Source organism: Cystoisospora suis (assembly GCF_002600585.1).
Source record: "Cystoisospora suis strain Wien I chromosome Unknown contig_1041, whole genome shotgun sequence".
NCBI classification, from domain to species: domain Eukaryota; phylum Apicomplexa; class Conoidasida; order Eucoccidiorida; family Sarcocystidae; genus Cystoisospora; species Cystoisospora suis.
Window position 1 is genome coordinate 8,066 of NW_027153842.1, and position 27,798 is coordinate 35,863.

General features: G+C 45.1%; 1 protein-coding gene across 1 annotated transcript; it reads left to right on the top strand.

The window, feature by feature from the left end:
• Positions 1 to 499: 499 nt before the first annotated feature.
• Positions 500 to 27,699, top strand: CSUI_002466 (rnb family domain-containing protein). Its single transcript, XM_068062666.1, has 29 exons — positions 500 to 3,351; positions 4,072 to 4,159; positions 4,751 to 4,800; positions 5,488 to 5,583; positions 5,893 to 5,950; positions 6,767 to 7,242; positions 7,728 to 7,800; positions 8,492 to 8,626; positions 9,465 to 9,517; positions 9,974 to 10,076; positions 11,103 to 11,135; positions 12,073 to 12,271; positions 12,738 to 12,797; positions 13,797 to 13,896; positions 14,667 to 14,702; positions 15,079 to 15,744; positions 16,491 to 16,574; positions 17,285 to 17,372; positions 17,972 to 18,041; positions 18,833 to 19,048; positions 19,794 to 20,181; positions 21,087 to 21,164; positions 22,245 to 22,305; positions 23,340 to 23,404; positions 23,998 to 24,063; positions 24,700 to 24,747; positions 25,711 to 25,794; positions 26,551 to 26,671; positions 27,654 to 27,699. Exons 1-29 carry the CDS (start codon positions 2,677 to 2,679, stop codon positions 27,692 to 27,694), a joined length of 4,311 nt encoding a protein of 1,436 aa, XP_067925358.1. The 5' UTR covers positions 500 to 2,676; the 3' UTR covers positions 27,695 to 27,699.
• Positions 27,700 to 27,798: the final 99 nt, after the last annotated feature.

Sequence of the window (27,798 nt, forward strand, 5' to 3'; positions counted from 1 at the left end):
TCTCCTGTCCATGCACTTGTAGGCGCATTCTTACATTGTATTCTAGTGAGTCCTGGCCAACTACAGTGAAAAAACTAATGAAACACGGACCAAGAAGGAGAGAGCCTTTCAACTATCTTCCCTGAGCCCCAAGTACCCTGAGCGTTTTCTCTTGCTTTTCGATGATATAGCCGTTCATCTAGCTATCTACGCATACCGGTAGAGACTTTTCCTGTCTACGTCAGTTAGCCGTAGTCAGACTGTATGTATCTGGAACTCTGCTTTACTACGGCGGACAGCAGGGATGAATCAAACTCGGAGAACTTGAATGCAGATGTCATTTTGAAAGCATCGGTGTATTGCGTCTTCTCTGTTTGCATGTCTCACTAACTCCACAGTCCTGCGAATCTACTTATGTCTGCACGCATGGACTGAATATATAAGCATACAATTTGGACGCGGACACCTGAGCATGCGCATACATCCGGTGCTCAGATGTACCAGCCAGACCACACGGTCTTGAATCCTGTGGCATGCAATGCACGAGTAGCCTTCGACACGAATATTCACCTATCCGCGTACGTGCCTGCTCTTTCTGTTGTGATGAGTAAGAGAGGCGTTCTCGGATGAGTGAGTTAAAAAGGTCCAAGTGACAGTAAAAGTCTGCGCAATACATGCATACTAACTGACCTCACCATCTCTCGTGGTCAAGGCGTACATGCAGCGAGCCAAAGCTACGGTTTTCCGCACCTGACTAACAACTTCAAGTCTAGCTGTCGTGCGCCTCTTTTTCTTTGCGGAGAAAGTCCTTATTCAGTTCTCTACTGGACAGGGAAATGTGTTTCGAAGAGGTGAAGAGAAAGAACGAAACGGATTTCTGGTCAGAGCCGCATGCAGCTGTTGACCCTCTTGTTCGCCTCTACTTCGTTGTCGTCAGTCCTTCCTTCCTCCCTTCGCCTTTTGGCCGTCTTGTCAAGACCGGTGTCTCCGGATACGTAGCAGAATCTATTTCACGCGAAAAAGCCTCTCTGTGCTGTCTGGGAACCCTCCTTTTCTGTTCTGCCTTTGATTCTTCCCTTTGTTCCTCCCTGTGTGCAGAACTGTACCTCTCGACACTCAAATCCCCATGTCGTGCGCGCTCCATCGCAGAAGCCGACAGCCCGGACTTCCTTGAAAATCTACTCCACGACAAACAACGGCGTCAGGGACGTCGTACGTCTTGCACTGTTTCTGCATCTGGTCGTAATGTGGCCGTCAGAAAACTATACTTTTGATCTGGCTTAGCCGTCCCGAAAGTTTCGTACAGTGATACGCGCTGTTGTGTGTGCTGGTTCACAGTTTAGCCATCGCCTGTGTTGAGCCAATGTGTAGTCAATCGATTTCTCCATCTACAGTGAAATCCCTTCTGTCCCAGAAGAAAGGACGCAAGAAGGAATGCGACAATGCGCTCAAATGTCTTGGCTATTCAACACTTGCTGTCTCTCTTCAGATCATTCAAGACTCATTGCTTTTCTTCTCTTTCCTGAAAACCTTCTCTGCAGTGTACCATGAATACGTCTTTCCCTCCGTTCCGTTTTTTGTACTGAGCACACCCTCTCTTGTTCTTCCAAAGGCAACTTTGCGTAGTAACTTCCCGCACACTCTTCCCCTTCAGTCTTCGTCATCTTCTCCGACTGCCTCGTCCAAAGCGTCTTCTTCTCTCTCTCGGCAATCTGCCGAAGCTTTCTCAGTCTCATGTCCGATCTACCTCGTCCCTCCTCCTTAAGCCCCCTCCTGCCCTCCTCTTTTTTTCGGTTGGTGTTTTTCTATGTCCGCTCTGTAACCAAGAAGTCTTCATCCTTCGCTTTTATCTTTAGCTGCACCCCCCTTGCACTGAGTTAGTGCGTAAGCTTTCTTCTTCCCTACTTCGTTGGAAAGGCCCTGAGAGAGGTAGTCTTCCTCAATGTCTTCCGTTTTTCAATTCCACCTGCTCAAGACTCGCGGCAGGTTTGTGTGATTCTTGTTCCCGAGGTCTTCTCTCACTCCTCTTAACAGTGAAGCCCAAGTGTTGCTCACTGTAAGGAGCTCTGTGTACATCTACGCATATATACATATGCATATCTGCTTTGAGAGTATGAGTTTCATACACGGGATCTAACTCTCTCGACGTCCTCATATAAATCAGACGGGCTTTCTCTCTTGACTATGAACTGGATTCCTCGTACACAATAGATATAGAGATGTCTCTATACGTGTGTTTAAGCATCTGTATATGTAGACGAGAAATTCCTTGCAAAGCCAAACACACGATGGAAAGGGCTAGCGTTGTATTTGTAACGAAGCCTTGTAGCCTATGCAATAAACACATATAGAAGTTTTTTATTTCGCTCAAAAACTTCCTCAACGCGTTTTTTCTGATATCCAACAAAGCCCCGACGTAGCTGAACAGATTCTCAACACTTCCTTCCTATACATGCTGTATGTCTAAAGAGAGGAGGAACCTCCTTCTTTCACGGAGGTTGATAAGAGAAAACGATAGTGCAGCTTTCTTGATAAGAAAGAGAAGATCGAGCAAACGGACTTGCAGAGAAGGGAGGAAACACCCCAGTTGACGAAGGGGACGGTCGTTTGTTGAATTTGAGAAGAGAACTGAGAGGAGAAATCTGGAGCAAAAGAAAAGAACTGATTGTTGCTCTAAGTTCAAAGGGAGAACAGAAGATGGACCGTAGAATGGACACAGAGAATAATCCTCGATCGGTAAGTAGGAACACTGAAACCCATAGCCTTCCGTCTTCGTCGCCGATGCAGAGCGACGCAGTACACGTCACAGCATCACGATTGAATGAAAGAAGAAACGGTGGCCGAGAGAACAGGAGAGTAGAGTCGAGAGGACAGGAGAGAGGAGAGATGAGAGGACAGGGGAGAAGAGAGATGAGAGGACAGGGGAGAAGAGAGATGAGAGGACAGGAGAGAAGAGAGATGAGAGGACAGGGGAGAGGAGCGACGAGAGGACACGGGAGAGGAGAGATGGGAGGTCAAGGGAGAGGAGAGACGAGAGGACAAGAGAGAGGAGGGATGAGAGGACAAGAGAGAGGAGAGATGAGAGGACAGGAGAGAGGACAAGAGAGAGGCGAGATGAGAGGACAGGAGAGAGGAGGACAAGAGAGAGGAGAGATGAAAGGACAAGAGAGAGGAGAGGCGAGACGCCAAGAGCGAGGAGAAATAGGGGAGAACATGCAAAGGAGCACAGGAGGAGGAGGATGGGGAGAAAGAAGAGAACAAAACCATCGAAGAAATGAGGAGTGTGGTGGAGAGAAGAAACGAAGACAATATGAAGAGTACCTAACACTCAGAGATGTTGAAGATGGATTGCGGAAAGGGTCACTCATAGAGGTATGTCCTGATTTGTCGAAGGAAAGGGGCCGATATTCTCAGAACACAGGGTGTCCCCGATCTTTCCACGTCTTGTGTATGTATGTATCTGCCGAAATCTATCTATCCATCTATCTATCTCCGTTTGTGTTCATGCGTCAGCTCCAGCTCTGTTTATCTCCGTTCTATGTCTTTGCATGGTCGCTTACTGTGTGGTGCTTGTGAACGAATGATAGTACTTTCTGTGCATACTCCATCAGAGGCCTCCTTTTTTTCCTGAAAGAACGATGGTTCCTGCAGTCCTCTTCAGTTCCTTTTCTTTTGCTTTTTAATGTGAACCCGCCGCCAGTCGCCCAGTTTCTTACTTGATTTCAGCATCTTCTTCAGAGAGACTGAAACAAAATATGATGGTGTGTTCCGTCTTATAAGGCGTTTAAAAAGAAACATCAGTCTAACGCTCAAAGGAGAACGGCTTCGTCTTGTTATACGCGTAACCTAAGGCTAGAAGAAAGGTCATATATTTGAGCGTGAGATGCTTTAATGGTGACTGTCAATCTGGCACCCAAGTGAAGGCAGGGGGGGAGGCTCTCGGACGTAGAGACTTGCGGTGTATGTTCTCGCCGTGTATGTTTTTTCCTACGAGTCTTTTCCCGTCTTGTTCTTCTTTCTTTGAAGAGCATAGTAGGCCGGCGTGACTGTGAGCAAAATCTAGGGAGCTAAACGTTTCTTTCTTTCTTTCAGGGGGTTCTACGAATTTCGAAGGGCCAGACAGATTCGGCTTTTGTGCCAGACATCGCGAATCCTACGTGGACAGATTTTTTCATTCCGGGTATCGATTCATCTCATCTTCGTCCCTCTCAAGACATTTGCGTGTTTCTTGCTGGGGTGTATGTACACTTGACGCACAGGCTAATTAACAGCAATGCATTCAACCTGGGGTGATACTGGGTGCTATATACAGGAGACGGCGCGTAGAATCCTTCTCGCGTGTGTGTCGGAATAGGTATCTGTGGGAGATTCGAGATTTATTCACATATAAACGGCTGGTACGTCTTCGTGATTATACGTGTGGATGGTGTGTACGCGCAGTTGGAGTGTTTGGTACATGATAGTCCGGTCTGTTTAGATATATATACGTAAGTCTGTGTATAGGCCTAGAATTACCTTTGTCCGTGCCAGATATATATGCATGCACCATGCACATAACCCTATAGAATTATCTCTGGCTTACGTTACGTATGTAGTGGCTTATGCTTACTCATTTGTCTCTCTGTAAGAGCAAAGGAAAATATGGAAGTAGTATCGGCTGTGCTGAGATGCTCTCCTAATCGCAGCGCTAGATTCTTCCTCACTGACCTAAGCCTATATGAGAAGACGAATCTTATTTTCTTCATTTTTCCTCTATTGGAATTCTCTTCAGGTAGGAAGGATCGAAACCGAGCCATTCATGACGATCGGGTCGTTCTTCAGGTAAGCGAATAAAAGGCCTTTCCTCTCATCCTTTCTTACACTTCATCTGCCTTCTGCTCACCTCCTTTTGATCTCTTTCTCTCTGTACATCTGCTGCTACTGCTCAAATCTAAACTCGTGGTCTATCTAGAGAGAAACTTCTCCCTTCAAACGGAAAAGACTTCGCGCAAGTACGTAGGTGGTCCCAGCCCCCAAGCGGTGTCTGTGATGATCACTCCTTCTTCTTTTTTGCCGGTTTGCTTCTTTCTTCTACATCTTCCGTGGGAGAGCGAGGAAGGGGGGGGGAGTCGCTGGTGGAACTCGAGGAGCGGTTACGTGGGCTAGCCGCTGAACATCTTGAACGAAAAGGAAGGAGAGAAGGCATCGGCGGTGTAGACCTAAGGAGAGAAGGCATGGACGGAGTAGCCATGTAGTTGCGGGGTAGCATTTTGACAGGAGGGGGACCGGGCCGGAGAGAGAGTGCAGAATAAGAAGAGAAGGGGAATGACAAGAAGGGCAAGAGGAATCTTCCGATCTCCTATGGTTGCTGAGTTCCTTTCTTTTCTCTCTCATCGCAGTAAAACTCCAGGAAACATATGCATTCAGTCCGTCTGCTAATTCACCAGGCGTCCTCTCCTCTCTGCTTCCTTTCACTATGAGTTTCTCTTGGTCATTCTTTCTGTCCTCTTACCCCCTCACCTATCGCAGGTGTATCCTCACCAGGAATGGAAAACAACGGAGGACAGGGATGCTTTTCTGTTGGCTGAGACAGCTGCGCCTTCTTCTTCTTCGACATCTGGCCAGGTATGGACATGATACAGGCCCTAGTGAGTGAATCTCCTCTGAGGACAAGCGAAGGCGAACTAAAAGGAGTTTCATTACCAGGAATGTCAGCAATAGTAGGCGGGTAACAGGATGCATGCGGGACACATAGATATCTATAAAGGCGGCCCATGTATGCTTGATAAGATGGATGTTTTGAGTGCAAATCAGTGGGAGGGGTTTCACTCATACACTTCAGGAGAAGACGTCAAATGCCGCGAGGATCTTCATCAGTTGGATGAAGAAAGAAGTTTGAGTTAGTCATGTCCCGCTGTCTGGGTATCCTCTTAGGAAGAAGGCGGGCAGACAAGCCGGACAGCAGAGGAAAGCCTTGAGCTTGTTAAAGACGGTAAGAAGAACGAAGAGGTCCACGAAGGCTGAAGAGGAGAGAAGAAGAAAAGCGAGAAGTGACGATATACATATGTATATGTCTTCACATATGTGTAGGCGTGTGTGTGCGTGTATTTGCCAGATGACACCTTTGTCTCCTCTTTGTGTGTATGGATACATGCGCACAGTTCCCACGGTGTTTAACATCCATCTACGTCTACCTCTCCTTCCATGCCTGTCCGTATGCGCATGCCTATAAGAATGTGCCTGTAGAGTCTTTAGGTGTATCTTTCTTTTCGCATTATACTTGTTTACATTCTACACTGGGGTTGTTGACCAGGATACATGTGTCTAGCTGTGTATGTAGGTTTAGCATGTCTGTCTATACTCGTCTGCTTTCCTTTCCTGAGATTTGCGCTCGGTATTGTCTCGAGTATGGCTATGAATAAACGGAGAAACAGCAGATGTACAGAGATTTTTCCAGTGTATGTTTACGAATACGGACCAAGACATACAGCTGTATGTCTTGGTCCGTATTCGTGACTTCCCGTATACATGAGAAGCACACCGTGCTGCTGTAGAACTCCGGAGCCATTCTTAAGACATTGTTTCGGTGATATCTCTTTCTCTTTACTTTTCTCTTCTCTCTCTTTTACTTATATCTATTCCCCTCCTTCGTCGTCTCGCTCTCTTCTGTTTCTCGTGGTCATCTTGTTCTTCCGCTATCTCTCTATCTTTCGCCTGTATTTATGCTCTGCTTTTCTTGCCCTCCCTTTTTTCTTGATCTTCTCCAACACCTTTTTCTCTCTCTCCCCCTGTGTCTGCCTTCTTTCAGGTCGTTTACTGCGGACAGCCAAAGTCGTCTACGTATATTTAGAGCCTCTCTCGTGGGAGGAAAAAGACGCTCTACACGCGTTTTACTGTAGAGAAGATGAAAGTGACAAGAAGACGACCAACGGGAAACAAATGAAAGAAGAGGAGAAGGCGAACGACAAATCCAAGGAAGATGGAGAGGGAAGAGAGGAAGAAGGTGGGACGGAAAAGAAGAGAGAAGAGAATGTAGACAAGACAAGAACGATTCAGGAACCTCAAGATAGCCAGGGGGATGGGGAAGAAGAGAAAGGGAGTAGACAAAGACTAACAGATCATTCAACGTCAAGTACTGCTACAGCCCCAATAGAAGAAGAAGCAGGCGTAGAAGAAGAGGAGGAAAAGTCGAAAAGTCCTTCTCCTGTTTCCCTTCCATCTTGGCGAGAAAGGAAACTTTTGCGTAACAGACAGTTCATATGTACCTTAAGAGGCAATCACCTTGTAAGTCTCGTTCGTTTCCTTCTTCAAGCTAGACTGATGTTATCTCCGTCGTATATCCGGGCTAAAAGAGTGAGAAAATGACAGGAAAAGGTCAAGGACAGAGGTCAAGTGCTAGCAACCACTATATTCATTAACCTCATCGTGCATATATATCTGTATCTATATATCTGCACCTGTATCTGTATATGTCTAAGTACATTTGTCAAGTCTGTACAGGCATACTCACAGTAGAGTATTTCGTCTTAAGACTATGTTTCGTATGCTTCCTTTTTGCGTCTAAGCACTATATAAAAACAAACGCATTCTTTCACGACGGGGGGCCGAGCATTCATCTCTCTGTCCTTGTGAACTTTCTTCTTCTGAAGATACACTGCATGCATGCGTGCATGCACGCCTTTTCTGTCTCCCACTTTGCTTGTCTTTGATGTCCGTTTTTTCTTCCTTTTGCATGCTTTCCGGGGTGCTGCGTGTTGTGTTTGTTGTAGAACGCTGGAATTCTACCGGAAGATGATACCACCATAGGCCCCAGAGATTCCATTTTGAGAGCTGTACCTATTGGTAAGAACATGTGAAAGGAAGAAAGGGAAGAAGAGATGATGATGAGGACGAGAGGGGAAAAGAAGAAAGAGTAGAGATTGACACCGAGAAAAGACGGTAGTATAAAAGAGAAAGAGATGCATTATAGAGAAAGCGACTGAGAGTTATCATCATGTTTGTAGAGGGTTTTTAGAGAAAGGAACGGCGTCGGTATAATTCAGGATGCTATGTAGTAGTAGGTAGAGACCTTCAATGACGTGTACCACGCAGCAGGCGATAGCAGTGTATAAGGAGGCCAGCAGATTCATTTCGGTTGTTGCGGATTGCTTGCGACTGTATATCAGTACGTTAGTATCTATCTGTGTAGTAGATGGGACGGTACAAATACACAAGAATACACGTAGACAAGGCTAAAAGGGCACTCTGAGCCGTGAAATGTGTCTACTGTGTATAGATAGCTCTGCTCTACGCCATACGCATGTAGTAACACTACAGAGACGTAGAAATGTTTCTCATTCATCTACTACTCAAGGAGGCCGGTGAAGCATCTAGACACGCGGACATTCACCCTCTCGCTCCGTGCGAAGAATACACATACACATATCTACGCAACCCATCCCATTCATACATGTATTATCTGTATAGAGAAAACGTCAAGCCCCCTCCGTGGCTAGCCCTTTGTAGACACTTATGCATTGGTGGTTTCCTGCAGATAAAAGAATCAATTGGATCCTCATTCCTCTAGCTGAAGCTCAGAAGTGGGAGCGCCTACCAGGTGTTCTCGATAAGCAGAGATTATATCTTGTTAATGCTGATGTCTGGGATTGTTATAATGTCCTTCCCCGAGGTAAGGGCGAATCTTCTCTCTCCTACTGTGTCTAGATCTGTACCTACCTCTACCCCTTGTATGTATTTCTACACACTTCGACAAGAGCGGCTATTCTCGCGGCAAATGTGATGCATCTTCTGGTGAACTATATTTATATAGATAGCTATATGTATATACCAACACGTCCAGATGTTTGAGAATCCTTATGCACAGAGACGTGTTCGTATAGAAAGAGTGTGAACATGCTAGAGAGATATAATTCGTAACGTCGGTGTTCTCTGCTTTTACACTGATGCACGAGAGTAAAGATAGGGAAGCATTGTCTGTAGCTGGATCGTATAGCCCTTGCGTTGCTGTCTTCTTGAACGCATGTATTCATGTAATGTATGAACACACAGCCTAGGAATTCTTGTGTCTTCGTATCCCGCCTGTGGTGTAAAACAAGCCAGGTCACAACCAAAGAGAGAGTATGCCCATACTACATGCAATCTGTATGTGTGCACGTGCGGGCAAAACTCTCAAGTAACTTCGAGGGGAGAATACATCCTCTTTGAGCTGTACCCGCGAGTCACTCGATGACGTCGAGAAGTTCAGTCACCAAAGTGACCCGCACACGTGCATTCTTTACACATGAAGACTTCTCTGAGTATTCCCTTGGCCTACACATACCGGGAATCAACCTGTAGGCTGTGCCATACATAGGTATATATATCTACGTAGAGAGAGGGAGAGAGACAGTAAGAAGTAGCGAGACAGGGTCTGGAAGCAAACAGAAGAGAAACGAGAGAAAGAATCTCCAGCTTCAAGTTCGTTCGTCAGTTCGTCCTCAACCTCCTTGTCTGGTCATTAATTTCAGGCAGTATATTGGCGTGTATTGGCCCTTCAACCGCCGTGTCTGCAATCGAGAAGGCAAGCAAAGACTTTCTTTCTTTTTTTTTCTGTACGACCACATAGCAGGCAGAGAAGGGGAAGAACGGCAAGTCTTGGGTGAAGCACAGAAAACCAACTCTCCTTGTGCACCTACACTCTAGAAAACAAGAGGTGGCCATTGTGCAGGACGTCGATTTCTTTATGTATGAATGTGTAAGTATGTATGCGTCTGTGTATGTATGTATATATGCATAGACTTCCGGAGTAGCTTATTGTGTTTGACTGTGTAGGAGTTCTGTTTCTTCAATAGATTACACCGGCTATTGCTTAGGAGTATTTCCTTTTCTGTCACTGACAGATCGTTCTTTCCTTCTCTCCTCTCCACTCCGCTGTCTTCTTTTGTTTCTGCCGTCTCCACTGTCCTCTCCTCTACTCTCCCTCTCGAGAGGGAGAAGACGATTTTCTTTTCAGTTTCTTTGTTTCTTTTGCGTGAAGGCGGTCGTAAGCGCGAATGACCTCTATGTCAATGCTTTACCTCATGGACCGGACGTTCTACGCGAGACAGATGAAGTTGTAGCCCGAGTCGAAGAGAGTCTAGGTATGGATGTATGTGAGAGGAAAGGGGCTGAGAAGGCGTCTTTCTCCATTCTTACAGCCTCCTCAGCATCTGTCTGCGGTGTATGTACACCTGGGTGAGGCGCTGTGTGATGATGACCTGAGAAAAAAACCCAGGCTTTTTTAGAGAGTTTGCCGTTCCCAATAGGAAACTAGAGGAGAAGACGGGACGAAGACAAAAAGAATGCTCTGTCTATTCAATGCACTCATGTCATCTTCGTTTCGTGTTCCTCACTTCACTTTTCTAGAGTCTTTCTGAACTGACATGGAACTTCTCTTGTGATTCTACGTGGAATCTTCTTCTGTCCTCTGAAGAACAGAGAGGCCGGACAGAAGAACCTAGAGAAAGGAAGAAACGGAGATGTCTCAGATCAGATGCATGCTCTTCCTCTCTCTCCTCAGTCTCTCCACCTCTCTCTTCTCCTCTCTATGCCGATGATGAAATCTCTCAGCCTATTCATATAGATATACTTACGTCAGTGGTGTATATTTATAAGACAAGAAAGGAAGTAGTAGAGAAAAATCAGGAGACCACGCTCTAGAGAAGTTCTAGAGATATTGTTATTTGGAAAAACGTTAACAATCCTCGCAGAAAATTCAAATCTAATTCATTTTGAGGGATGTTCTGTTGCTATATTTTCTTCGCTCCCTGAAGAGCGAACTGTGTCTTGCCTTCTTTACAGCAAGCGAGGAAGAAAGGGTGAATAGAGATAAGAATACGAAGAGAGAGACTACATATGTCATCTGCCCATATAGAATGTGTTTGATTTCTCCTTTTCCTTCCTTTTTTGTAAGCCTATATGAACTCCCCTCTTTCTTTCGCCTTCTTATCTATCATGTCTCCAACTTCCGTCCTCCTACTTTTCTCCTCCTCTCTCACCTTTGTTTTGTTAGAGATCAGTAGTTCTTTCTCTCTCAACTAAAATATGCTGCCCAAGACGTAATGTATGCGATGTGTTCCTTTCTTGTCCTTTCTCTTTTCCTTCTTTATGCTCTTTCGTATTGTTAGAGGAGGAGATCTCGAGGCGCGTCGATCTACGAGGTAGAGAAGGAGACACTCAACTGTATAGACTGAAGGAACTGTTTTCAAGAAAATATTTCCAGGATTACCTCCGCGTCTCTTCATTTTCTTTCCTGTATACTTTCATGATACTTCCCGTCTATCTTCAAGGAGGAAGGAGAGACAGGGATTTTGTACTTTGGCGTAGTCAGTCCAGCTACTTGAGAGATTGTCGACACCAGGCAATCTCCGTCATGATCTCGTAGCAAGGAAGAGATCTCACAGCCCAAAGTGGGGAAACGAACTTCCTTCTCTCTCTCTCTCTTTTGCTCTCTCCCCTCCTCTTTTTCTATCTCTGTATTGTCTATCCTGTTTCTTTGTAAACGGCAGGCCAATATCTTGTTCATTTTCTTCTTCCCTTTCTTCTCTTCTTCGCCTTTTGTTGAATAGAAAACTAGGGTTTCTCAAAGTGACAGTGTTGACGCAAGAACATTCGGGTACTCACAGATCGAGCGCGAGACAGACCCGTATATCTATAGAGAGAGGCTTGTGTTTCTACTCGTTGCCCATCTCTTTGTAGTAGTAGAGAAACGCTCACACAAGGAGATAGAGGCGCCGCGGGGGTGGGAAAGAACAACAGCGAGGCCTCTATCTCAAACACTAGAGAGGAGTCTCTCGCTACATGTTTCAGCCCCTCTTACCTATCCTTTGTGAGTCGAGTTTTTCGTCAAGTCTGTCTTTTTCTCTCTTCCTTCTTTCGTTGTTTAAATAGGAGTCTTCAAGATGTACCTTTCAGAACGAGAGAGTGAAACCGTGCCGTGGCACCCCTACAGTGATTCATGTTCTTCTCTCGTTTTTCTTTTGCTTTTCAAGAGATGACGGAAGATGCGAACATTCTTCTTAGCCGTGACAAGGAAAGATTATATCACGTTGTCTTCCTCTCTTCAGCTCTCCTTTTTCTGTTTCTTTTGTTTTCTAGGAAGCAGGAGAATATTCACGATTGACCCTACAACTGCGCGGGACTTGGATGATGCTATACATATACACCGGTTAGATCCGAGTGTATGGACAGGAAAGATCCCAGAGTATGAGATAGGAGTACATATAGCTGACGTCAGTCATATGCTTCGTCGATCTTCTCTTACGGATGATGAAGCAAGGCGAAGATGCACAACTGTGTAAGTTTTCAACTCCTCTTCATAACCGAGTGACAGTAGCTCTAAAAGTAGCGATTGAGATGTAGATAAACCTCTGGACAGCTGAGAACGTCTAACTCCCTCTCTTTCCGTATCTATCGCTCTGTCTCACCGAGTCCTATCAACGTAACTTTGCTGTGCTACGTGCTCTCCTGCGTACTCCGGGTGCTTCCCACCTCAATGATTTTAGCCTTTACAAAGAGTGAGGGAATCACTGCAGCCGCACCGCGCCGGACAGGAATAAAAGGCAGACAAGTACAACAGCAAGTGAAGGGAGGAGATGTACATAGTCCATTCACTCGAATCTTAACCGTGAGTTGTTTGTCTTTCTCTCTGTCTTTCTCTTTATTTCATTCCAGTACTGGAAACACCCTGGCTGTAGTTACGAAGTCTAGAGAAAGGTCATGCCATTCTCGAGCCTACGCCTTCTATGTCTTTTGTATTGTAGGTATCTTCCCCATGTCGTTTTTCCGATGCTTCCTCGGGCCCTCTGCGATTCTCTATGCAGGTAATCACTCATACCACGACTTTTCTTGTCACACAGAGCCGTACCTGTGAGAATGATATATACGCGTGTATAGGTTTCAATGCTTAGACACTACCTGCATATACCCATATATTCTTCTCTTTGTACATTCGGTGATGGATGCATGTACCAGGTGTATTACGCATCCTCCCCGTACGCACGTGTTTCTGCTGAGATAAGATCTTCCTCGGAGTCACTTGAAATATTCTTTCTGGGCGGTCTTCATGCACACATCTTCTTCAGAAGAGAATCTTCCTCATGTCTCCGTTTCGCTCTCCTTCATCCTACAGATCAACTCAGTCGCGCGGTCCTCTTATCTCTATTGTCGGATTTGAAACTTGAAGTCAAAGGATATTCATGTTATACCATGCTTTTCTATATACAACGGCGACTGCACAACCTTATCACAGTTCTATAGAGAAGCGGGTGGGTTGGCTATAGCATTACATTCACTACTTTTCTCTTCACGTACACTTGCATGCGCGTCTGACATATACGTGTATGTTTTTATTGTCTGTGTATGGATACCCCTCATAGCGTAGCCAAGTGTCGGATCTAGAGCAACTTCTTCTTACGAAGGAAAAGGAAACGCCACAACGACACACGAACGCAAAAGATGGCAGAGACTGTCTGGTAATGATATGAATAGAGAGCCTACGAGGAAGTCAAGAAACATGTCTCGTCCGACGAAGAAGGATAGCCAAGATGTTAGCTAGAGACAAGAGAAGAACTAAACTTCGCAAGGAAAGCTTATCAGGCTCTGTATGTACCGGAGAGACAAGGGCTGATGAATGCAGATATGTATAGACACTTCTCTCTCGTCGTCACGATTTAACTTCTGAACGATGAGCCGACAACTCTCTCCCGTTCATATTTTTCATGCTGCGGTTCTTTGTGTGACGGCTTGCTATCTTTTTCGTTTCTTCTTTCTTTTGAATGGCTATGTACGTTTCATCATCTGGTCCCCCTTTTCATGCATAGCCTTCATCCAGGCTCGCCTAAGTTAACTTTCTCTGTCACCTTTCGAGTCAAAGAAGATGGAACTCTCGTTCACACCTGGAGGCCTCGATGCTACAAATCTGTACGTCCTCTTCTTTCTGTTCTCTCTTGACAGTTGATGTTCAAGGGAACTAGACTACAGTCCTTGAACAAATAACTCAGGTGTTTAGATAAAAGAAGAGGGTGTGTATCTAAACAGATAGATACTCTCTTCTTCTTTCCTGCATCTCAACTTGTATTCGATACCTTACATGTTGGATAGAATATCTACATTCATATTAATGTAAAAATTCCAAACATATATGCTGGGTGAATACTATACATAGTTATACATACATACATACCTACATACATACATGTTCCCATACTTATGTATACATATGTTAATGAGTGGTTTCTGTTTTCGCCGATACATGGTTAGAGTCGGGGTCGGTATACATGGAGCGTATTGGGAGGCCAAGCATTCGTCTGGTTTTGAGTGGCAACGCCGGGATGGGCACGCATACAGCAGAGTATGTGACGAAGGCGTAGTGTACGTATGTACGTGTGTGTATGTGTAGAACAAGTATATCCACGTGAATGAACTTGTATACAGTCAAGCGTGTCTTGTTGAGCGATTCCTAAAGCGGTTTGGCCAACGTGAGATATTGCTGGATGGGTGTAGATAGACTGGAGGAACACCACACAAGCGTACCTGTGTTGGGATACTTCAATCAACTGTTTTCTCCTGATCTCTCTCGCCTGACCTTCCGTATGCCGTTCAGCATCACTCCTTTTGAGATTTTCGAAAGAAGGTTCAGGCGGATGCATACATGTCCCCTTTTTTGCTATGTGCGGTGTATATACACTCAGGCCATCGAGAGCTGTTGTCGCTTCAATTACGACCAGGTGAAAAGCTCGCCTTTTCTTTTTCCCTCAAGGAAGAGAAGAGCGGAGCTTTTTCTCTCTTTCATTCGAAATGCCTAGTTATTCTTCCTTCGAAGAGACTGAAACTCTCTGCCGGTTGTTCTTCTCTTATTTGTACTTCACCATTACATCGGAATAGTTCAGTTCTCTTTTTCAGCCAACATATCCATTTTTCTTCTCAGAGAGAGGTACTCGCTGCTTCTATAGAGGGAAGTTATACAGCTGTAACTCCTCGCATAACACCGCTGATTCTACCCGACATACACGTTTGTATATTATGCACATGCATGACTTCTCGCTTGGTTATAAAGCCTGTATGGATCTTCTCTCGGGCTTCTTGTTTCTCTTTGTTCATTAGGTACAAATCCTCATTGATGGCGGAAATATCCCTACTGAGGATCGTCCGCATGTTTCCACTTCTCTTTCTTCATCGTCATCTTCGACAAAACTTCGGTCAAACTCAACGGAGGACAGAGAGAACGAATGTTCTCTCCAAGAGAATAAAAAAGACGCTCATTCAGCGGAAGAGACACTGAGAGAGAAGAAGAAGCGGATTACACTGGGACAATGTGGATGCTTCGTCTATTTTTCTACGGAGACAAATGAACATCAAGAGGACGACAGGAAAGACAAGGGAGAAAATAGCGACTCTCAGAATCGGTCATTACTATTCGATAGTCAAGAGAAAAAGAGAGCTGGAGCAAGAGAAGACTACACCGCATGCAAGGACGGACAAAAGGAGGAGAGAGAGAGAATATACTGGAGACGAGAATGCTGTGGGAGATGTGAGAGATGCTGTCGTTGTTGTTCTGAAGGAGGAACTGAAATGACGATGACGCCGGGAGGTGGGGGAGGTTTATGCACAGCAGAGGTGGATGGCCGTAGTATTGTGAGCGGAGGGCGCGGAGGAAGAACACAAGACGGAAAAGGAAGGAATTCGTGTGAAGTTTCATGGGAACTTCTTGTTAAAGACTTAAAGTTACTTGATGACTTAACTTGCCGAATCAGAAAGAAGAGATTCGATGTAAGAATAAAGTATCTCTTCGTTCTCTACATATCGTCATCCTTGTGTATATATGCCTCTATTGATTCGATGTAAGAATAAAGTATCTCTTCGTTCTCTACATATCGTCATCCTTGTGTATATATGCCTCTATTTGGCGGTCCGTTCAGTGTATACGCAAACGTCCCAGCGCAGTCTAGTATATGAACGTTGTCTTTTTACAATTCTTTCAGCGAGAAATAGTGAGCTAAAACTCAAACGCGGCCGTCAAAAGGAGGCCAGTTCCCTTAGGTGGTGACATTCCATTGCTTTGTAGTAATAAGAGCCTCTCCGAAGGTGCTAACTACCAAGAGGAGGGTTGGGGAAAAGAAACAGGGCACGCCCCGCGATTCGTCCATGTTGCTTAGCTATATTGTTGTGCCTACATACGTACGTGGTTTTGAGCATATATATGTATACATATATACATGCATTCGAGTATCTGTGTACATAGATACGCGGCGGACATGCTTTCTTTCTTTCCTCACAATGATAAGATGACCGGGAAAGGTATAGGGGGGATAGGTACGGTATTGGGGAAAAGTGAAGTATGGCAGCTGGATGCGGGAAGAATCTCAGCGTATGTACTGAGAAAGTATACATATATCTATCTATGAGGATCTGCCAAGGGTTTTCTTTCTATCACAGATATTTTCATTCCTTGCCTTTATTCTGTCGTCAAGTGTAGAGCAGTTTCCTAGCTTCCGTTTTGTTGCCTGTCTTCGTAGGACGGTTCAATCATCATGCATAAGACAGCTCTTCTCTATGATCTTGATGAACGTCAGCGCCCTATGGGATGGCATTTGGAGGAGGTATGGAAGATCTATTCATCTACCTGCATATCTCATCTGCATGTGCGCAGTGTATGTACAGTACACACCAATGCAGTTGCGAAATACGGATAAAAGACGCGTGACTTGCTGTCTTTGCCTCGTGCTTCTATTTCGTTCTTCACTTAGGATGTTCGCTGTCAGGTGATCGTCCACCTAGACCAGTACGCAAGTGCGTATGAGATAGAGTGCTATTCTATCATGTAAAAACCTGCATGCATATATTCATCATTGTGTACACGGATGTAAGTACACTTTGTATTAGTTTGACTGACTCGACGTGGGACACTCTAGTTCCTCCAGACAGGCAGATGGCTCTGGAGCATTCTGCTGCCTAAGAGTTCCTGTGGAGAAACCTGTATACATGGAGTTCACAGCTTTGTTTACAGAGTTCTAGAGAAACTCATGGAGGTGCTCTTTCTGATGCTAACTACGTCTATGCTGGCGTATAGGATTGAAACTTGGAGTGGTTCCCCTTACTTGCTGAGGTAGGCGCGTCTTACTTTTCTTCTGTAGACATGCAGAGCCAATCCTTTCGATTCGTTACTTCGTTTCTCTTTCACACTTCATGTTGTGTCAAACTTTGTTTCTTTTTCTCTCTTTTCATTAGGGTGGAGGGTTTTCGTGACCAGGGAGTCCGTGTTAAGAAGTCTCTCTCTGTTGGTTTCTTCCTGATGGTCTTTTCACTTCAGCATTCTCGTTCGCACTGCCTGATTGAGGAACTCATGCTTCTCGCAAATCGCCTAGTAGCGCAGAAGCTTCTTGATAGTCCCATCCATGGTAAGGAGAACGATTAGGAGCTTCTTTTCGTTCTGTCTCTTTGTTTTTCTTTTCTTCTTTTTGTTCGTCTCTTTCCTCTCTCTTCTCTTCACCTCTCCTTTCTCTTTGTCTCATTCTTCTTTTTCGCTTTCTCACTTTCATTCTCTTCTTCCTCTTCTCTCCCTTCGTTGCGTCTCCCTCTTTGTCTCTCCTTTTGGTATTGCGGGTCGCATGGATTTTCCTTCGAAGACTACATCAGCCCGTGGCTCCTGCTTCTTCACTTTTCTTCTTTCGACCGGTCGCGTTGATATTCTTGAAAGATCTAGGGAAGGAGAGAAAGTCAAGTCTTGCTTCTTCCTCACGCTGTATTTCCTCTTTCCTTTCTGACGAACAAGTGTCAGTTCACTGACGTTTCTTTTCTCTTGTTTCACGTGTTCAAGAGAGGCACCTCTTTCTTCTGCATTTGTTTGTTTTCTCTCAAGTCGTGTTTTCTCGCATGTGCTTGGACAAGGAAGTCTGATACTTCGTGTAAAAGGATATCCTTCCTTTGCTTTCTATTTGATTCGTCTTCTTCTCTCCTCTCCCTTCTTCCTCTCTTCTCTCCCCATTGATTCTTGTAGATCTTGCAGTTCTCCGCTATCATCCTGCTCCTTTACCAAAGCCACTCAGAAGTCTGGCGAACTTTCTGCGGTGAGTCCATACACAAGAAAAAACGGTCTGAAAGGAAAGAAAGCAAACAGATCCAGTCTTGTTCTACAGTACTATGGTCGACTATATAGAGAGAGAGCGCCCCTAGGGCACGACGGAGAGATGGAGACCGAGCGTAGATGATGATTTCTCTGTTGACTGAGAGAGGCGTGGCTCGTCATAGACCGTTGCTCTTGGAGACAAAGGAGGAGACAGAGACGACTGGGGGAGAGATCTGCCATCTATCTATAGAAATGCAGATGGATGAGATTCATGTCTATGTATCTACAGAAATATAGATAAATGAGATTCGTGTCTACCTATCTACAGATAAACTCTGAACCCTGAGAAGGTCATCACGCGACTAATCTTCATGAACAAAGTCACAAGAATAATCGATCTCCAGCAAGAGAAGCCGCGCTCTAGCTCACTTAGCTGTAGGGAAGATTTTCAATCTTCACTCTGTCTTGGTGTTCTGTACTTGGTCATCTACTTCTTCTTCCGTGTAGTTTCAACGGGAGGAAACCTTCACGAGTTTCTTCAAAACTAGCTGAGCTCTCTATATGCTCCCCGAAGGCTCTCGTCTTCAACGGATATATCTGGCTTTCTCTCAGTCAGGTATCCAGATAGCTTACAACAAGAATGACACGCAACTGCACGCATTCTCCATCTCTGTTGGATTTTTGATTTCTCTCTTTCTTCTCTTCTGTCTTCTTTACTCTAGTCATGACACTCTATATGGGTATCAATTCTGGAACCTTCGTCTTTGAGAAGTTCTCTGTGTTGTGTTTCAGGCAGAGAAAGATTGACGTTGATTTCTCGACCTCTTCGAAAGCTTGGGCAAGCTTACAGAAGCTTCGACGGAGTCATGGATCAGCAGTGGTCGTAGCGATAGAAGTTCTTCTAAGGAAATCTTTGAAACTCGCCTTGTACTATGTTAGCAAAGAGACAACGAAAGCACATTATGCCTTGAACTTCTCCGAATACACACATTTTACCTCTCCTATCAGGTAGGAATCTTATAAGAACATTCAATACATAGACACAAACGAAGTGAATATGCACGCATTGTCTGTGTTTTTTCCTTCCTTGGCGCCGGATGAGGAGGGGGTGACGCAGTTGAGCGGTGCATCCTCTTCGTCGATGTATGGCTGTCCTTAGTTGCATATGTTTGAAAACAACTTTGCATTCTTATCTCAGAGGTAGAAACATTTCCTTATATATATAGTCAGCGGAGACTTTAGGGCGTTTGTCTGGTCAGACATCTTACTTGTGTCTTTCTGGTGGTTAAGAGAGGTATACAACCAAATAAAGATGGAGTGGATTTCTCAACACCTGTCTTCATGTATACGGATATGAAGCTCTCCAAGCATCCGTTCTCCGGATACATAGATACACCGAGCTTCAAACGTGTCGTAGCTGTATACCTCAACTTTAAAACGCATTGCCGTTCTTGCGTGTGTCGAGGAGACACCGAGAACGGGAGAGAAAGAAACACAACTGCCGACTCTTCGAGGTTGATATTTACTTGCAAATCGATCTTATTCTCTCATCTCTAACAATCCCCACTGGATCCATCTCTATCCAAGCAGCCCTCTCTGATACTCAAAACTGAAGGTGACCTGTACAATGATGCAAAGTATCTACCGTGTTATACTGTTATACTATAGCTGGCTAGCTTGCGGCATTCCACATACAAAGACTCTGACTACGACATCATGCTTGTGGCAATCATGTAATATATACCGCATGCAGAAGATACGCCGATGTTCTAGTCCATCGCCTTCTCACATGCCTAGTCGAGTGGGAAGGACTGAAACAGTCGACAGAGCGTCACGATGAAGGACAGTCGTGCCAGACGGTAAAGTCAGATGCAGTACCTACTGGGAACAGATACAAAATGGATGAGAAACAGTCGAGGGAAGGAAAGAAAGATAAAGACACGAGACAGCCAAGAAGAAAGCGAGCTGATCTATCCGCTTTTTCCACACAAGAAGAAGATGATACTCAGGGGTGTTTCGAAGAAGAGACGAACGAGGAGGAAGAAGAAGAAGAAGAGAACGAAAAGGATGGGGAAGCAGAGGAGATGTCAGAGGAGGTCAAGGCTCTTAGAGAGCACGTCATGCAAGTCTGCGGGACTGCTGTGAGTTCTCGTGACACTCCAGTCAGTTTTTTGATTCTGATGAGAAATCTTCGAAACGGAGTCTACTCTCTATACATGCTACATCTATACAGAGGCGTATGTAGGACTCTGTGTGACCAAAGTGTACTCCGGTGTATATCGGGATGCCGTGACCTATGCGAGTTCCAATAGGCATTGACAGGCATGAGTCTACTTCCCCTCTAAGAAAACGAGTCGGCTAGCACATCATGTTATCTGTCGAAAGACGAGAAGTACTTCATTTCTTGGAGATCGGGAGGCACTCTACATCCGTCTATGTATCCCTCTCATAAGTATGTATACAGGATTCAAGGCTCGGCAATGCCGTGTGAGTCAGTTCTCTTAGTTGAATTCATCTGGCCCTACTGCCCAGGCTCTCTCGGTGTCCTTCCAGCGTTTTTGCAGGCAAAAACATCTGCCGGATTGAGTGGAAACGTTTCTATCTATCCATGTTTGTGTCTTCGTGAAGAATACTTGTGCTGTTTCCAGTGGGCGTAACTCTCGGCGCTACGAATTGCTGTGTGTCTTGTACTGGCTTGCCTATGTGCACATACATATGCACGTGCTTGTACCTCAGGACACGTGTGGGTCAGCATACCCCTAAGCGTACGCAGAAATCTCTCCATTGTGTACACCCATTGTCTATCTATCTATCGATTTGTCTATCTTCATTCCATGTTTCTACCTTTACTCTTCCTATCTATCTTTTTTCTGTATATCTATCCTTATCTATCTATTTCCAATCTATCTATCTTCAGTCTAGCCACGTATCTGCAATGTAGCTATCCATCAACTGGGTTTCATCCTTCCGTGGCGTCACTCAAGTGCACAAGAAGCGTGACCCCCCTGGTGGGAGTGTATGTTCGATGGCTGTCTTGTATCTACAGGATGAATTGGAAACGATGTGCTCCTCATGCAATGGAAAGCGGCTGACGTCGAAGGAAGCACAAGAACAGTGTCGCGCAGTAAGGCCACGGACAGCTGTCTGCGGGCGCTTGTCTACTCAGTGAATGTATTTATACAGAGAGAGAGAGATAGAAAGACAGTCTGCCGAGGCGAACAGTCGACTGCATGGATCGGCTAGTCAGCTTCAGGAGTGCCGGGCAGAAGCCACGACTACAAGACAAACACCCTTGTCTTCAGCCTAGTGTAGATGTAGCAGTGCTCGTTTGTATTCCAATCCTACTCTTATCATCCATTAGAGAATTCGACTACGGCGGTTGACAGAAGCTTGATTGGCCTTACTGAGGAGAGTGTGATTGTGAAGGCCGTAGCTTCCTTGTTGTATTTTTACTTCATGGATGATTCCATACATGAAGAGTGACAACATCTCAATTCGTATATGAGGATATCCGTACATATAGATGTATGTAGTTTGATATTCTCCCTACTCTAGACACATGCATGTACACACGTGACCCTCCTACTAGAAAGAGAGAGATACGGACAGACACGAGACCTCGTGCATGATCATCATGGAGTCTTCTCAGCAGGAATGGGTAGGTGCCCCATCTCCACGGGAAGGTGCGCAGTCCCGCTTTCTTTCAAAACGTATGCGACTGTATTCCAGGTTCTTCATAGTTCTCTCCATTCCTTCTCCCCAGTCATACATCTAGAATGTATATCCTTACTCGTGTATGAAGATCAGGAAAGAAATTACGAACAATGTGTATTGAAGCGATAGTGAGAGATGATAAGGGGGACTTGAAGACGAGTAGAGAAGGTCAGAAGCCTCTTGAGATACTTTGACGAAAAACGGCCTTTCTGGAGGGTCGCTGGTACCTCGTACCTCGACTGCTTACACAGATAATACCATGCAAGCTTGTGTAGATATCTTCATACGGAGATTCGTCTATACAGATAGATAGATAGATAAATTTACGTATGAATATATATGTATATCTTGGCACGTACCTGTGAAGCGCATAGAACGACCGTATCATGATCACAGTCTCAAAGGAGGAGAGTAGATGGGTGTTTATGAGTTTTGTTTTTTAATTCTCTTCTTGTTTTCTTCTTCGGCACTTCTCTTCTTTCTCGTTCAGTACTTCTTCGCTCTTCTTCTTCGGACAATTACAATCACGACAAAGCCGCATGCAACAGTTGGTATGTGATCCCTTACTCATCAGTTCCGACGTTCTTCTTTCTCGTGTTCGTTTCTTAAAGGGCGTTCAGCCACGACACCGAAAACAGTCGAGGGGCCCACCAGGAGCGGGAAACCAGGTCCTTATGTCTGCGCCTGTATACATGTGTAGACACATACATCTATGCACACATATGCACATATATATCTCGAGAGAGGGAAAGAAAAAAGTGCATCAGTTCATCTACTGTTTGTAAAGGCCTGCGGCGACACTTCTCTTCACGGGTGCATTTGTGGATGTCTCTTGCCAGGATCTGGTGTGTCTGTCTCTCGACATATAGACAAGGACAGGTAGTGGAACGCTGCCTGGCTTGTAGCGTCTGTCACTATACGTGCTTTAAGAGAACGAAGAGAGGGCGGTAACACCTCGTCTTCGGAATCTTTTCTTCTAAGCACAGGATACGTGGGCTGCGATTATATAGACGTATATACCTGTTTCGTGTCGTGTAGGGTATCGTGTATTCCTTTCACGGAGTCAGCCTCGTCGGTCTCCGAACCAAGTACCGTCTCTGTGGGACTATCCGACGGTTGCATCGATGGCTGTCTATACATTTCACGTATGCGATAACAACTATGTGTAGGAATACTGGACATAACTGAGGGCAGCTTTTGTTGGTTTCATTTTTTTTCTTGATGGCATATTGTGTGTACTCGCCTTCAGAAGAAATCGGCACCGCCTGTGTGTATGCAGCCCAGTGATTGTGAGCATGTACGCTCCGCCGTCATGCAAATATCTCTCTCCTTCTTCAAGCTAGACGCTTTGTATGCTCCGTAACATGCTTGACAACACAGTGGAAAGACTTGCTCCAGCTCTACATATATGTATATGATCTGTCCATGTAGACACTCATGTACGGAGTGAGTAAGAGCTGTATGCATGCAACCTGACTTCCCATGTGTGGTGAGGAGAGGCAAGCTAGTTTCTCTGTTTTCAACAAGGTTTGTCCGTTCTGCTTTTCTATATACTCCTTTGTCTTTTGGTTTTTCTCCCATCCAGGCGTCGTCTTGATGATTCAGGACCGCTCTTTTGTTGTCTTCCTGCCCCTCCTTGACAAAGAGCTGGTACGTGTATAAAAAGAAAAGATCGGGGCCGACACATACTGTCTGTATGTTTACCGATATCCGTTCATCTATCTACCTGTCTATAAAGATGTATACGCTTTGAGCTGTCATAGACACGTATTGACTGTGCTAAGTCTTCCTCGGGGGGGTGTCATTTCTCCATAGACGTGAGAAACTCTCTAGTCTTACGTCGATCTTGTGTTTTTCTTTTGTCTTCTCTCCTTGTGCGTCTCATGCTTGGCTTTTTCTCCCAAGCGTCTTCTTCCAGAGAACCTTCTCGCTTCCTTTAACAGGTCTTGTACTCTTCGCATCTTCTTTCTCTGCTCCGCACCGCTGCCTCCGTACACGTACCGTCGGCCTATCTGAAAATAAAAACGTTCTGTTCACTTCCTAGAAGGATAGGGAGGTTCCACGGTAGCTTGGCAAATAGCTCTTCAGCTTTTCCTTTCAAACTGTTTCCCTCAAGCGTGTTTCTTGTATGTGCGTCCATCTTACTGTAGTTTTGCATGCATCTCGCATACTACCCGTTTGTTTTCGCTTGTAGCGCCTTTGCTTTCTGCTCTGACAATCTACTCGTCTGTTGTTTGATATAGCGCCTTTGCTTTTTCACGGAGGACTCAAGAGAAACACAACTTAGTAGAGTCCCAGAACATCTTCAGGTACGTTGTGTTAAGGGATGGTGGTAAGTCTCAGTCTTCCAACCTGAGGGGAACGTCTACCACAGTGTACTAGGAGAGCAAGGTCAGGGGAACGGAAGAGAAGAGATTTATATACGGAGAGGAAGTTGATTTACGTCCGACAGAAAGCTCTCCAAGAATTTGTGGTCTTCTTCACATTCCTCTCCACTGGGATCTCAGTCTGTTGTCCATTCGACACACACATGCACATTCATGCATACACTCATACATACATCTTTACAACTGAGCTTGAGGGATCGCTTGTCTACCTTAATTCTTGGGGGAGGGAAAAACCATCTCCGCCCGGTGTATATACAGTCAAGTGGTTGGCGACATTCCACTTTTTTACGACGGGAGGGCAGAACCATGTATTCATTTTCTTCTGTTCTGATAGTCTCTTGAGTTCTTTCTCCTGCAGATAACTCCTCCGAGGACGAGTGTCTGTAAGACAGCAGCCTGCTATCTGTCAGTCTTCCTCTTTAAACTGTCCTTCTCTTGCTTTTTCTTTCACCTCCCTCAGGCTCAGCTGTATGCCGTAAGCGTAGACTTCCTCGAGCAAGTCTTTCGGCTTCCGCACTGCATCTTTTTTCTTTCTTTCTTCTCTTCTTTCGTTCTCAGGGACAACTGACTCTGCCAGTCTCCTTCGATGACGTAGCAACTGCTCAGGTATGGAAAAAAATACAAAGAAAGATCTGTGGGAGGAGCTGCTTCGTGTAAAGAGCTGCAGAGCATACAAATACAGGACGTATCGTAAATCTGTGTAAATACGGCCAGGGAAACAAATGGAGTCTAGCTCAAGGGACAGGTTACGGTTTCTTCTTGTATATACATCTGTAGAAAGAGAAATTGGACTCTGCTAGTTACCCACATACTCGTGGAAGCTGTCGAAGACCACATGTTCTTCGAATGAATCCCTTACCACAAGCACAGGACTCAAGAGGGATACGCTGGATGTGTGACACCTTCAACAGCATCCCCTGTACACGTCTGTCTATGCGTATGTGCTGCTTGTCTTATGTATGCAGACTCTTCTATAGAGTTTACTTTACAGGGTGCACATGATGTGTTCTTAAGACAGCTCCGTCCTTCTTCTCGATATATGGATGTGTAACGTTTGCCTTCCTCCATAGATGGAGATGCAGGGGTAGTGTATGGTTGTTTATGGGGGTGAAATGTCTTTACAAGTGAAAGCCAGTACTCACAAAAGGACAACCTCAATGAAAGCATTATCGTGCGTTGTCAAGATCGCCAGACAGATACAACCAAGAAGACTTCCTTCGGCTGTACGCCCAGCTTTCTTTATGTAGTTCTGGACGGCCTTGCGGTCATCCTTCCTTTCTCATCACAGGGAAGCGAGTGATGCTATTCTCTATTCACACGTGCCAAATTACATCAGTCTTGCTCATGGCAGGCGATTCATACATGAAGACTACCCTCATCTTGACATACAGATTTTCACAGATATATATATAGATATATATATATATATATGTACACGCATTCGCATGTGGAGAGAATTCTTCTATTGCGGACAGTAGCGAGGCTTCCGGTATATGTGTAGTACTTCGATGTGCGTGATGGTCGCTTGCATACGGCTCTGTCCCTATTGTGTCTATGGGTTCGCTTAAGGTTTCCGTGACGTGGAAAAGGGAGAAAGTAGGCGAAGAAGGAGAAGATAATGAGGTCGATGAGGTTAAGGTAGAGGTCGTCAAAGTAAGGTTTACGAAATCTCTAGCATTCTCTCCCTTCTCCAGAATACCTCCCTTTTCTTCTCTTCCTTTGTATTGATCAACTGGAAGAACAGAGAAGTAAAGCAATCAAGGTAAAGTGGCTAGTTTCATATATTTACATAGGACCGAGGGCTTCTCAAACGCTGCTGGCTTCAAATCTCGTCAGCCACCCGAAAGCTACGCAGTTTCTTCGTGTTTAGAATGTGTGTGAAGAGAGATAGTATTTGTGTGTGAGAGAGGAGGAAGGGTATAGATGCCCATATATCGAACCACCATGTTTTACGTATACGAATAGATCATGGTTCGTGAAATAGTGTGCGAATCTATATATGTATATGTGTGTGTTACGGTGTCCTGGCTTTGTTTCTAGATCGGGAGATAGCAGAACGTTCATGGTTTTCGAAATATGCAGTGACGCGTACTCAAACAGTAGGGACACATCCAGCCTTACAGACTACCGCACGAGGCTGTGGAGGTAGTGGTTGATCTGAGGTAGATAGATTGGGGTCGCGCCTCGATGGTTGGAGATACTCTGGTCCTTATGCAGATGTCTATACGATACAAATGAGTATATTGTTCTACATGCATTCTCTCTACGTCTCAGCCCACTATCTCGGATCACAGCGATCCCTCGGGGACGAAGGAGTCGTCCGTCGTAGGCGTGTCGCGTCATCATCGTATATATAAGCACATGCGTACATTTATATATGTGTGTTTCATTCTCTCTTCTGACGTGTAGACCTTTTCTACGGTTCCCGTGTTCGTCGTTCCCGTGAACACGGTTCCGCCTGATGTTATGGTGACGATGATATCTCCTTTCTCTCCTGAGTATGAGAAGGCACGGGCGTGCGAGAAAGAAGGTAAGATGTACGTGTAGTATTATCTGGTTCTGCCAAAGAGAACTACTTTCTCTGAAACGTCCTTCTTTCGTTTTTTTTGTGTGTCTGTGGTTTAAACCGGACGAAATTGCCTGGGCACAGACAAAGATCGAACTCTTCTGAAGCTGTTGTACCAGTCAGGGATATTTATGACTGCCATCTTCTTTAGTTCGTAGTCGATCATTTCTAGAGAGATGAGCAGCTTATCTTGGCTCGTAAGGCAGGCTCTCATACATACTGTTTACCGCTGTCCCACCTTGAGAAGTAAGATTGTATTGGTGCTAGTTCCACAAGAAGAGACTATGAAAGCATCGACAGAAGGGAGGAAGTCTTTAGGTATATGTGATGAACAACAAGTAAGCACTGAACAAGCAGCTCCTGTGGGGTTGTTAGAGGGGACCTTGAAACATACAGACAGAGCCAAGCTGAACCGGCATGCATTATATAACCTGGTGCTTACATCGAGTTTACTTGTGTACTTCCAGGATTCTACATATATTCATATGCTCACATGTACTTGCGCGATTTTCACCGGAGGGAGGAGCACAGATTTCCTGAATGCGCCACTGCTTCGTAATGAAAAGGAGAACCATCTTTCATAATCAGCTTCATTGTCATCAGTCCTGAGAGCCGCCCCGTGCTGTCTGTTGTTCTCAGTTTCTCTATTCGTATATACAGATGCTTCCGTGTACCGATCTGTGATGGATAAGAGAGAAGTAGTCGCCACAAAGAGATTAGTTGGGGTGAAATCTTTAATTTACTTAAGTCAAAGACACATGAAGAGGGGGGCGGCATCCTCTCTTCACTTCACCGGATGTCAGGCAGACTCGCTCATCTCTTTTGTTCATAGTCGATGAGAAGGAACCTTCAATTCATCCTGTGGGAAAGGCGGGTCTCTTCATCATCACCGTCATCTGAGTGTCCTTGGGTTCTGTTCTGTGTTTGTTTCTCTTCATCGCTTCAGCACTACGGCTTTTTCTGGTAAGTCTGTGTCCAGCATTCTGAACGGACGTATATATTCACATGCTTGTATACGTGTAACTATGTAAGAATATGCATCTCTAAGGGTGGTGCAGCGGCAGGGCAATGTCACGAACGCTGCCTCCAGA